Here is a 13,109-nt window from a genome sequence, read left to right on the forward strand (position 1 = left end):
TTCTCAAAAAGAACAGTCTCGACTGAGCCAACTGCACAATTTCGATCAACTAACCATTAATTGTACTGCAGGTCCTGTGATGTTTGTTGTAACTGACGTTTGTAGTACTGTTAAACTTTGATGATATGTTACAGGGCCACTTGTGCTTTTAGGGGGCATGTATAGTTCACCTAAAAAAAGGAAAATACTTTCATTATTGATGAATTTGATAAATACTTCTATTAAACAAAAGAAGATATTTTGAGACATCTCGTTTTTTATTTATTTATTTATATATTTTTTTAAATGGCATCTTGAGGATAGCATTTCTCTTGTGTTATGGATATATTATGTAGTGAAAATCTCTTTTAGGCCACTGATCACCACTTGATGCCCTGAATTTGGCTTACTGTACCACCGTCCTAATAGAACATAACAATTTTGAGAAGAAAAATAATGCCAACATTTCTGCAGGTACAGGACAGTTTTAAAACCTATTTGGTGGATAAGATGTCCTCTAACATTATGAATAGTCTTTTGTTTTCTTATAGATTTTCAAGGTTGCATCATTCACCATATGACATACAGTATAAAAAAAACCTATCCACAATCCTCATTCACATGCACTGTTTGTACAGATGTGTGATTGGCAAGGTTTTCTCTTTGGGTGTTTTTGTCAGACAGAATGATCATTGTGCTGATGAATGCAGGGAAGATGTGAAGGTAGTTCAGTCCGACCTTCTGTCTGTACTGATGACATATGGGGTTTCACTACCACACCTGAAATTTGTCATGTAAATGCAATCTTGTATAAACATGAATGACATTGTGACCATTAAATGTACCACTGATCCTTTTTTCTTCTTTTTATTCTGTCGGTGCAATCAAAAACAGTCACCGCTGAAGTAACAAGCATGTGTTGTGTCTGGCTTGAAAGAAAAATGTGGCATCTTTTCTTGCTGTTATTTGCTGTTCAGTAGCAGAACCCTGATTTGAGAAGGACAGACACAAACTCAGTCATTAGAGTTTAGACTCACTTGTACAGGTCTTCCTCTGCTTCTTGCTTCTAGGTAAGTTTCCTCTCATGGTTCTGACAGAATTATTTTGAAAAGTATTTCTATTAAATGAGATTGATAACAAAAAAATACAGTAAAGATGTTAATAATTACTTCTATAGTTCAAATAAATGTTGTATTATTTACCTGAAAAAAGTTATGCATTTTATAGATCAGTTTTTATTTTCTGATGAATGTCCCTTTGGTGTGACCAACTTCAAATTGATTCATCCATCCATAAACTCAGTTTCTCATAGTTTTTGCCGAACCTTTGTTCTTGTGCCAATTCTATACTTGCACAGTTCAATGAAGCTCACAGATGAGCCTCTTAAACTACTGTATATATTGTCTTAATTAGATCCTTTTATCTTTCTTCTTAAAAGAGAGGAACTAGCCTTCACCTGTCACCAAGAATAATAGACTGGAGACCTTACAAAAAGTAGTATTGAAAAGGTTTTTTGGGGGAAACCAATTTTAGACTTTGGAAATGTGAATCTCAATACTTCAGGAAATTGGACACTTTGTTTTTTTTTTTTTTTTTTCAAATCGCACTTAAAATGGAGATTTTGGACTGCATTTTTCAATTAAAATCTTTTCATTTCTTCAGAAACTTGAACTCCAAACTTCTAAATGACAGTATATTGAAATCACAGAACTGCATTAAGCCTATTTGACTGATAAGAGCTTATTCATTTCATTATATGATCAAAAATCTAATGAAATGGCACTTTTGCAATCATTCTCTCCCATGATCATTCGCACACAGGGGGACGTGATGTCGCATATCCGTATATTTGTGCTCCTCTGCACCTTCCTGACGATTTTCTTCTGTGCAGCAGGTAAGATCTCACTTCTCCCATCTGCTGATGGGATTAACCATTCTTATGTATTTGTTTGATTTATTACTTATTTAGTCTGTTCCAGCTTTAGCCAGATCCATTAACACCACCGGACTAAACAGTCCAAACATTTGGCCAGAAATTCTGGCTCAAAGCATTATGGGAGCTAATTACACAGGCCTTTTGCCAATAAAAAGTTTAAAACTAACTGTGGAAGTAACTAAATGTTATGTAAGAGTGCTAAATCAGTCGAATCATCACATACCTTCACTATGTTGAATATGGTTGGTCAGTTGAAGGTTATTCCTTTGGAATTGCTCGATTGGCTTTGCAGCAGTCTTGCATATTTCCAGCCCATTCTCACCCCCAAGCCGTCACTTAACTGACGCCTTGGGAAGCATTTGGACATGCTTCAATATCTGACGCTTTAGGCGCCCTTTAGCGTCAGTTAGATGACGCCCTAGGATCGCGTGTACCCTACCCCCACCCCACACCTAAACCTAACCGCGTCCTCTAACTGACGCTTTCCTTTAGCGTCAGTTAGATGACGCCGTAGGATCGCGTCATGTAAGTGACTCTAAAGGGCGCCTAAAACGTCAAATATTGAAGCATGGTCAAAGGTGACGCCTTGGGGTGAGAATGCGTTGGTGTGTGTGTGTTTCTTTGAGAGCTATAAAAGAAACAAACCGTATTTGTGTCAAATATGTAAGGGTTTCTACAGTTATGAAAACTTTAAGCCCTGTGGACTTGATAATAAATAATACATTTCTAAAAAGCATTATTTGGGACAGAATAATTTATTGACGCCACAACTGAGAGATCATTTTTACGCAATAAATAATGAAATAGCTTATTTCACTTCAATTTGCATAATTTCACACAAAAATATAATATTTGGTTTCACATTATTTTGATGGTCCCTGTTGCTGTAACCTTACACCTATAACTCTCATTAGAGTGTTAGTATTAGTGGACTTTTAGGGTCAGAATAATAAGTCAACATGCATTTGCAAAGTTACTTATAGTTAGAAGTTTGTCTGTTGGAGGAGCATCACGATAAAGAGTTAGCAGATATTAAACAGACAGTCTACTAATACTCTAATGAGAGTTAGTTCACATGTAGTTGCACAGTTACTTAGTCAACAGAATGTTCAACAGGGACCATAAAAATGAAGTATTACCTAATATTTTTTTTTATGATGGACTTTCATCAAATGTCTGGGACTAAGACTTTTTGAAAAATAAAAAAATGAACATAAATGTGCCTGAAGTAGAATATATACCCTTGTTGTTTTTTTTTTATGTCTGGAAGGTTTTCCAGCTCACGTGGAGATCCGGGTGAAGAGGAATCTACCGTACTGGAACCTGTGGTCCTCTGATTTCTACGGCTGGGTAGACGAGTTGCGATCTCAGAGCGGATATGACACGCTGCTGGGCTTGGCCAGAAACTACTGGGCTCACTTTCCCATTGCTGGTTTTCTTGGTTATGGAAGGACCCCAGGGCAAGAAGACAATCCAGTGCTGGAAGTTGAAGACTTAAAATAACATGCCATTGTCTTTTCCCACTGGGCTTTCTCAGTGAAAAGTTTCCATCATATGCCTGGGTTATACTGTATCTATTACATGTCTTTTCCTTATGTAGCATCCCCTTGCGGTCTTACTCTCACCTTTAAATCATTTTTACAGGTTTTTCTCTCGCTCACCCTTCAAAGATGTTTAATGTAAGCACAACATTAAGCACATTTTTTGCAAATCAGTAGAGAAATAAATGCGCTTTGCAAAAGGCATTTGTATTTATTTTGCCAGATTTTAGAGTGCAAACTGTTTTATACATTATTAATGTGTTATGATCAGGGCTTTGACATTAACACCAGCGAACACTATTTAATAATGAATTTCATAATTGCATATTCAAATGAAGTACCTACTCAAGATAGTGTGTGATTTTGGATGCAGACAAGAATAGAGGCAGGGTCACTAATATATTGACCTTTTAACTCAAGTTTGGCTTGACCAATGAAAAAGGTGTAATTTCAAGCAGGGCAAAAGCTGACTCATTTGGATAATCAGTGGGTTTGCAAATTTGTGTGCCATTAAAATCTTCCCAGCTCAGCCCAATTTTCACTTTGAAACGAAACATGATATTATATAAGGTTAAATGAACTAGTTCAATCATAATGCATTCATAAACCATACAATACAAACGACAATGTAAAATACAGTAATAATACACACAATGTCCTGGGGTGCATGTTAATTCATAGAAAAGTTTGTATTTGTATGGGCATTATGAGTCTGATCCAATAGTGAATGCAGTTGTGATATAAACTAAACATGATAAACATTTTGCAACCATTTTTTTAACGTTAATGTTAAAATGCTTTCATTTTATTAAAATCTGAGTTTTTTTATGACGACACAAATACAATCATGAATCAAGAAAGTGTAAAGGCTGAAAGACGATACTAAATCATTTAAACTGTCAAACACAGAGCCCTTTAAAGATGTTTTTTTTTTATTAGTTGACTCTTCTTCAGATGATTTGCCATCACTGCTGTGATACAAATTGTTTTCTCACAAGCCTATGAGTCTAAAATTGTGATTTACTCCCATGCTGAGGAAAAAGCTCAGTTGCAGAGTAATTGAATGGCATTAATGTTACATGGTGTGTTCTGTTTACTGATTTACTTGTCAGGTTTCTTTGTGTTCTTTTATGGCCTCCTATACAGCTCCATGTTTCTAGGTTTAATTTTCTCATCAGGCTCTGTTATCTGTCTTGAACATCCGGCTCAGAGGGCTTTCAGTGAGTCATCATCCAATCACTTTCTCACCATTTGATCATCTACTAAGAAATGTCATCATTTTAATTGAATATTCCTAAGGTTAAGACGGACATGATGACACCATTTTCATTTTTGAGCTGACTATTCCTTTAAGGTTTCCCTTCACTAAAGTACTTATATGCAGTACACATTTTCCTCTAGAAAAGTTATTTTGTCTCTTTTTCTCCCATTTATTTTTTGATACATTTTGGTTACACAATTGCAAGGTTACAGAGTAATTATGCATTCAAATTGTTATTCAATCTAAAATTAAAATTATCCCATAATTTACTCACCCTCAAGCCATCCTTGGTGCATATGACTTTCTTCTTTCAGTTATAACTCCAATTGTGTTTGGCTGAAAGAAGAAAGTCATATGCACCAAGGATGCTTATAAATAAATATGCCAAAATATCCTGGCTCTTTTTTTGAAGCCCAAAAAAAGTGCATCCATCCATCATAAATGTAATCCATATAACACAGTCTCATCCCAAAAAGTCATATAACTGACGTCTTGGGGCGTATTTTGACCATACGTCAATATCCGCCTTTTTAGGGCCCCCTTAAACGTCGGTAGATGGCGATCCCGGGCCGTCATACAACTGACGCTTTACCTTTAACGTCAGTTAGGTGACGGGTTAGGTTTAGGTATGGGGTACAGTTAGGATCCCATAACCTCATCTACCGACGCGACGTTTAAGGGGGCCCTAAAAAGGCGAATATTGACGTATGGTCAAAAGACGTCCCAAAACGTCAGTTATATGACGTCTTGGGATGAGACCGGGTTGATCCATACGGCTCCAGGGGGTTAATAAAGGCCTTCTGCAGTGAAAGCGATGCATATTTATAACTTTATAAAACTGTAGTCACTAACTTCCGGGAACATCCGTTCGCATGGTCACAAGAGAGTCGAGTTCCGACGTTTGACGTTTGTTTGTGCGAGTTGCGTAAGCTTAGGTGAGAGTAGACGCCTCTCGCGGTTTAACACAGTCTCATCCCAAGAAGTCATATAACTGACGTCTTGGGACGTATTTTGACCATACGTCAACATCCGGCTTTTTAGGGTACCCTTAAACGTTGGTTACATGATGATCCCGGGCCGTCATACAACTGACGCTTTACCTTTAACGTCGGTTAGGTGACTGGGTAGGTTTAGGTCTGGGGTAGGGTTAGGATCCGATAACGTCATATAACCGACGTTTAAGGGTGCCCTAAAAAGGCGGATGTTGACGTATGGTCAAAAGACGTCAACTCCTCCAACATTTCTCTTTAAAATTCTCATTGTAGACTTCTAATTCATGACAGTTCCGCGTTCGTCAAAACGTCATGGCATTGGTCGGGTCGGAGGTCACACCAGAGCCCTACTGTATGGAAGCCATATGTTTATAAAGTTAAAGTATAAAGTGTAAAATAAAGTGTTACCCACATTTTGTAAATCATTGATTCAAAATGTAGCACAGCAGTAAATAGCCAACAATTTGTGAAAAAAAAAAATTGGATTTATTTTACCAAGGTTTTGGAGTCTACACTGTCACATTATTAGTGTGTTATGATGATATTACTAAGTAGACAATAAGCTTCCCCTTATGTGGTGGTGGTTTTGCTATGAACAGCACATGTGAATTTTATTTGAAATATGTGAAATTTCCTCAGTATGACATATTGCTTCAAACTGATTTGTCTTTTTCATTTATTGCCCAGTTGCTCAAAAACACTGTTTCATTATTATTTCTTGAAAGTAGAATACCTTGTAGGCTATACATTTAAAAAAAAAAAAAGATTTTCCTCTTTCCATCACAGTCGAACATTTGCTCTGTCTCTCTGTTTAAATGCATGACATTCAAAAGAGTGTACAGATCTTATAAATTTATTTCTGTATGGGTGAGGATCTTTAATCCATTCCAAGTATTCAATATGACTTTCTTCTTAATGTCATTGTGTTTTTTATTGATAACACAAAGTCAACATTAATATATTGTGGACTTTTTTTTCATCATGTATTCAATCATGTAATGCCTGATAGCTGATTCAAATCTCTGGTAAATACTACTGATGACATAATTGTTGCAGGAAAGTCAATAGCGAATACAAATTCCTTCAAGTTTTGCATTATATAAAATAAGGCATCCTTGCCTGCCTAGGTGGAGGAAACCATAAAAATGGAACATTCACAGCATGGACCACATTCTCATGATGGTCCATGCTGTGAATGGCATGGAAATCCAATTTGTGAAATAAAAACCATTACTTTTCCTCCCAGACTGTGTTTCCGTTTATTAGAGTGATGCAGTTCTGAAAGTCGCCGCGTTCAGCATGAACAATAATATTTAAAGTTTTCCATTCTGAGAATCACTGACTTTGAGCAGACCAAACATTTGTTTATGCAGATCCTTCCAGTTTCAATAAGTAGTTTGTGTCTGCCAGTCAGTCTACATCACATATTCTGCTATCATCTCTTCTCAAAAGAGTACAATGCAGTTGGCACATTTCTAAAATTCATTTTCAGCAGTGTAACAATCCTGTGATGTTATACACAATGTTGAAACATTTCTGCAAAGTGAAAATAAACTCTCCAGCTGCACTAAAAGGCTGGGTTACACTTTATTTCGATAGTCACATTAGACATTCTACTAATTATAAGTAACTTTTCAACAACATATCAACTAACTCTCATTAGAGTATTAGTATATTATAGTAGACTGTCAGTAGACTCTTAGGTTATGGTTAGGTGTTAGGCTTTGGGTTAGGAGAATAAAGGAAAGCGTCAGTTAGAGGACGCGGTTAGGTTTAGGTGTGGGGTGGGGGTAGGGTTCACGCGATCCTAGGGCGTCATCTAACTGACGCTAAAGGACGCCTAAAGCGTCAGATATTGAAGCATGTCCAAATGCTTCCCAAGGCGTCAGTTAAGTGACGCCTTGGGGGTGTGTAGTCATCAAGTTACTTATAGTCAGTTGAATGTCTGTTGGGGGACCAACAAAATAAAGTGTTAGCAGCAGCCCATTCTCACCCCCAAGGCGTCACTTCACTGACGCCTTGGGAAGCATTTGGACATGCTTCAATATCTGACGCTTTAGGCGCCCTTTAGCGTCAGTTAGATGACGCCCTAGGATCGCGTGTACCCTACCCCCACCCCACACCTAAACCTAACCGCGTCCTCTAACTGACGCTTTCCTTTAGCGTCAGTTAGATGACGCCGTAGGATCGCGTCATGTAAGTGACGCTAAAGGGCGCATAAAACGTCAAATATCAACGCATTCTCACCCCAAGGCGTCACCTTTGACCATGCTTCAATATTTGACGTTTTAGGCGCCCTTTAGCGTCACTTACATGACGTGATCCTACGGCGTCATCTAACTGACGCTAAAGGAAAGCGTCAGTTAGAGGACGCGGTTAGGTTTAGGTGTGGGGTGGGGGTAGGGTACACGCGATCCTAGGGCGTCATCTAACTGACGCTAAAGGGCGCCTAAAGCGTCAGATATTGAAGCATGTCCAAATGCTTCCCAAGGCGTCAGTTAAGTGACGCCTTGGGGGTGAGAATGGGCTGCAAATATTGAAGCATGGTCAAAGGTGACGCCTTGGGGTGAGAATGCGTTGTTAGCAGATATTAAGCAGACAGTCTACTAATACTCTAATGACAGTTAGTTGACATGTAGTTGAAAAGTTACTTATAGTTAGTAGAATGTCTAAAGTGGACTATCAAAATAAAGTGTTACCAAAGGCTGGTCTCTGAAGACATGCAGAGTACTAGAAAGAAGACGATAGCTTTGGAAAGAAACAAATGATATAAACAACACTCCAGATAATTATCATAATCCAGGCTTCAACCACTTGTATTTAATTAAAAGAGCCCTGGAAGGAAATTACTAACAGTGATTCATCAGATGCAAAATACAATACTCTAGATATCCATGCATATTCACAATCACTGATCTGGGCACTTAAATAGAGCAAGCGAAGCAACAACTCCACCATGCAGAACATAAACTTTTCACTGCATCAAACTCATCATCAGGAATCACAATGATGTTATATGAATATGATGCTGTTTGCATAATCACAAAATCTACCTTCTAGTGGGGTAAAGATGGCTCCTTTGATTTATTGTGGATTACTAGAAGGTAGATTTTGTGATTATGCAAACAGCATCATATTCATATAACATCATTGTGATTCCTGATGATGAGTTTGATGCAGTGAAAAGTTTATGTTCTGCATGGTGGAGTTGTTGCTTCGCTTGCTCTATTTACAACACATTCTCACCCCAAGGCGTCACCTTTGACCATGCTTCAATATTTGACGTTTTAGGCGCCCTTTAGCGTCACTTACATGACGCGATCCTACGGCGTCATCTAACTGACGCTAAAGGAAAGCGTCAGTTAGAGGACGCGGTTAGGTTTAGGTATGGGGTGGGGGTAGGGTACACGCGATCCTAGGGCGTCATCTAACTGACGCTAAAGGGCGCCTAAAGCGTCAGATATTGAAGCATGGTCAAATGCTTCCCAAGGCGTCAGTTAGGTGACGCCTTGGGAGTGAAAATGGGCTGAAGTTACAGGAAGAACTTTTTGTTCTTTTTTCTTTTGGCTGAACCATGTCAGAACTTTCAGCCAAATTTCTGGAAAGGTGTGTGGGTATATGCCTGTGCCCAGTTTTTGCCATTAAGGAACACCATGGGGAGTGTCAAATTAATAAAATGGAGGGACCCTCTGCTGATATTCCCACTCATGCAAGCCCATTTAATCCTGTAGTCAGAAAAAATACTCTAACAAGGTGTCTCAGATTACCTCGGTCACAGCTAACAACCAGCAAATTAGAGAGCTTGTACTTCCTTCGCCCTCTGGGTTTGTAGACTTAGCCTTCTGACCACAAATACGGCTTGACGGCTTGGGGTCGGCTTGACGAAATGGGCCAATTTCACCTCCACAGTCTGAAACAAACTACTCCTAAACTACAGATCACAGTCTGCATGAGCTAATGCTAAACTAATTTTGATTTACACATGAAGTTTGATCAGTCCATGATTACAATTTTGATTCATTTTGCACAAAGTTGAAGTTAGTTAGGATTCAGTGTGTTACTTGCTGTTTCATAGTTATTTGTGAAAGTTTTGAGAAATTTGAAAAGTGAAAATTGTATAAACTAATCACTCAGAGTAGATCATACACCCTTTTTTCAAATCCTAAAAGTTAGTGAACCTTGAAGGTTCATTTAAAGCTTTTGGCAACAGTTACCTAAACTCAAAATGATTCAAGATGAGAAGGCTTAAAGAAGTCAAACTAGTCAACAAATGAAGTGGATCAAAAAAATTCCTCAAAGTTGTGCTAAGACAAGGCCGGGTGTTGTATGTATAACTTTGATGAGAGGTTTTAAATTGATCTACTTCAAATTTTAACTACTATAGAATCAAGGGCTCCAACTCCATTGAATGTGGAAAACTAATCACGCTGCACATGTGTATTCACTTACTGGTAAATTTACAAGAAGACAGGATCTTTCTGTTAAGCGACTTACAGTAATTTGCCAGCTGCAGTTTCCGTTGGGAATGTTTGCCTGGGCTTGCCTCAGGCTCTCTCCTCCTCTCTTCTCTCTGCACGTTTGCTTGCAGACCAGCACCGTTGTGCAAATCGACGGAGAAGAGGACAAGAAGTCATGGTTTCTGAGAAGTTTTACCTGCGCCTGCTCACCTTTGTGGCCCTACTGACTGTACTGGCTCTCTCAGGTCATTTTTTCCTCTCTTTTTTTCTTGTTGGTTCTTGTACTTTACACCTCACCGTTTTTTGTTTTTTTGTTTTTGTCTTAAAGTTTCTTCTAAAATGTGCTTGCTCTCTCTGATTTAACTTGGAATTGAAGTGTAAAAGGTGGGAAAGTTCAGTAAATGTAATGTGGGCAGATCATTTTTTTTCTCTTTGTCATTTTTTTTCACTTCACAGCATGTTAAATGTGTGAAAGGAACACTAGAGTGAGCAAACAGCAGGAGAGCTTTTTGGAGTTAGCAGGAGTTTTTGCACTGAAAATTATTAAATCTCTGCAGTCGTATGTCGCATTAAAAGTGTCAGAAGCTCCTGAAATTGATGTCTTCTTGCAGGTTGTTGGACCACTTGTTTTTCTTCTTTGCATAGGCTTGTTATAGATTAATGATTTGCCTCCCCCTATCTAAAGTGTCTGATTGAGTCACACTTTCCACAGAGAGTTGGAATGCATGAGAAACTGTTCAGTCCTTGAATGAAGGCTTGAAAATACTAAACGTAGATGAAAGTTATTCACTTTTTTTTTTTTTTTTGAAGGATGTTCATTTGTGATGCTATTTGTCTCTTTGTGCTGTACTGTTGAGAGTTTAAATGAGATGTTTTGTAGGCTCGATTATTACAGAAAGCTGCTCAATGACAATGTTTGATGGATGCTCATTTGTTTAGATATATATATATATAATTAAGTAATATTTTGTCAATATACTAAGCCATTTAACCAAAAACTAACCACCATGATAAAAGAGGGTAAAACAGAAAACCACATGATGAATTGGAGTTCATAATTCACGTATATATATATATATATATATATATATATGAAGAGTTCAGATGCAAAAGCCTCTAAATGCCATTTGAAATTTTCTTCTTTAATGATGATTTTTATCAAACTTGTATATTTAAGTTCAGTAATTTCACTTAAATAACAATTAATAGGTAATCTTCATTGCCATTTAAGTGAAATTACTGAACTTAAATATACAAGTTTGATAAAAATCATCATTAAAGAAGAAAATTTCAAATGGCATTTAGAGGCTTTTGCATCTGAACTCTTCATATATATATATATATATATATATATATATATGTATATATATATATATATATATATATATATATATAAATATATATATATATATATATATATATATATATATATATATATATATATATATATACGAATGCACAGGATCATCAACACACAAACACTAAAATAATGCAATAAATAACAGAACAAACGTTGTTTACCTATACAAATGAGAAGAAACTAAATTATATATAAAATATAATCACATGTGATGTGATCCTTTGTTTTCCACTATAAATTAGACAGTATTTTACAGTAAAAATATGTTAATTTTTTCACTGTGTATGGTAAGGTAACTTACAGGTAACCAATTAAAGATTTTTGTATTTTTTTTTTCTAAATAATATTATGTACACACACACACACACACACACATGCACAAACATGCACTTAATGTATAATTATTTTAATTCAGTTTGTGATATTTTCTAGATGTTGCTAGTGAGAACACCCTGGAAAAACTCTTGATGAAAAGAGGTGACTTTTTTTAATTGCATGTTTTATTTTGTCAGCAACAAACTAAACAAAATCACCAATAGAGTGGTGCATGATGTCACTTTGTAGGTCGACTGGCTGTTCTGAGAAATAAAGTTGCAATTGTGAGATATAAAGTCGCAATTCTGAGAAATAATGTCGCAATTGCGAGATATAAAGTCGCAATTCTGAGAAATAAAGTCGCAATTGTGAGAAAAAAAAGACAGAATTTAAACTTTTTATCTCACAATTGCGAGTTTACATCTCTACCCCTCAGAATTGTTTATATTTCACAATATCTATCTAACTTTACAACACAATTTCAACTTTATACCATGCATTTCTGACTTTATAACACGCAAATGCGACTTTATATCTCGCAATTCTGACTTTATAACACACAGTTGCGATTTTATCTCATTCTGACTTCATATATCGCAATTCTCACTTTATATCTCGCAATTCGGACTTTATAACATGCAATTGCGACTTTATATCAATCAATTCTCACTTTATATCTCGCAATTCTGACTTTATATCTTCTTACTTTATAACACGCAATTGCGACATTATATCACGAAATTCCGACTTTATATCTCGCAATTCTGAGAAATAAAGTCAGAATTGTGAAATAAAAAGTCACAATTACCTTTTTTATGTTTCATTAAGTGGCGGAAACAAGCTTCCATGCCCCCGTGTGTGTGCTTTAACCAAATTTGTGTCCTCCTGTCCCATTTGTCTCCCACTAGTGGACACTGATGTAAAGCCAGCTGCAGCTGCAGCTGTGGCTGTGACTCCCTCCAAGGCCAAACAGTTCCTGGCCTCCCTTAAAAGGTCCAAAAGAAACCTGTGGGACCGCAGCCGACCTGACGTTCAGCAGTGGATCCAGCAGTTCATGTACATGGGCTTTGATGAAGCAGTGAGTACTTGTGTCAGCTTTTAATATACCATAAACCAATTTGATATATAAAAGGTCTTAAAATAGCTTTGGGTATAGCTACACCTGGCTTTATGTCTTTTTTTACTTCTCACCAACATCAATGTAAGACAAATTATGCTACAATTTAAGACAAAGGTAAGGCAAACGCATAAAAAATCTCTGTCCAGAG

At 37.0% G+C, this 13,109-nt stretch overlaps 2 protein-coding genes across 3 annotated transcripts in view; both read left to right on the forward strand.

Moving 5' to 3' along the window:
- The first annotated feature begins 1,789 nt into the window (after positions 1-1,789).
- Positions 1,790-3,595, forward strand: LOC148978369 (otospiralin). The gene is made up of 2 exons (XM_089133634.1): positions 1,790-1,873; positions 3,186-3,595. Exons 1-2 carry the CDS (start codon positions 1,810-1,812, stop codon positions 3,416-3,418), a joined length of 297 nt encoding a protein of 98 aa, XP_088989760.1. The 5' UTR covers positions 1,790-1,809; the 3' UTR covers positions 3,419-3,595.
- Positions 3,596-10,224: 6,629 nt separating this feature from the next.
- ecrg4a (ECRG4 augurin precursor a) overlaps positions 10,225-13,109 on the forward strand; it is a 63,389-nt gene continuing 60,504 nt past the window's right edge. Inside the window, exons 1-3 of one of the 2 annotated variants that reach the window (XM_089133329.1) lie at positions 10,232-10,411; positions 11,959-12,003; positions 12,750-12,919. In XM_089133329.1, the coding sequence (XP_088989455.1) occupies positions 10,342-10,411; positions 11,959-12,003; positions 12,750-12,919 (285 nt within the window). In that variant the 5' untranslated portion in view covers positions 10,232-10,341. Of the gene's footprint in view, positions 10,412-11,958; positions 12,004-12,749; positions 12,920-13,109 lie in introns of both variants that reach the window. The other variant, XM_089133330.1, reaches the window with a different exon arrangement.

Source organism: Pimephales promelas, chromosome 7 (assembly GCF_988280905.1).
Source record: "Pimephales promelas chromosome 7, fPimPro1.hap1.1, whole genome shotgun sequence".
NCBI classification, from domain to species: Eukaryota; Metazoa; Chordata; class Actinopteri; order Cypriniformes; family Leuciscidae; genus Pimephales; species Pimephales promelas.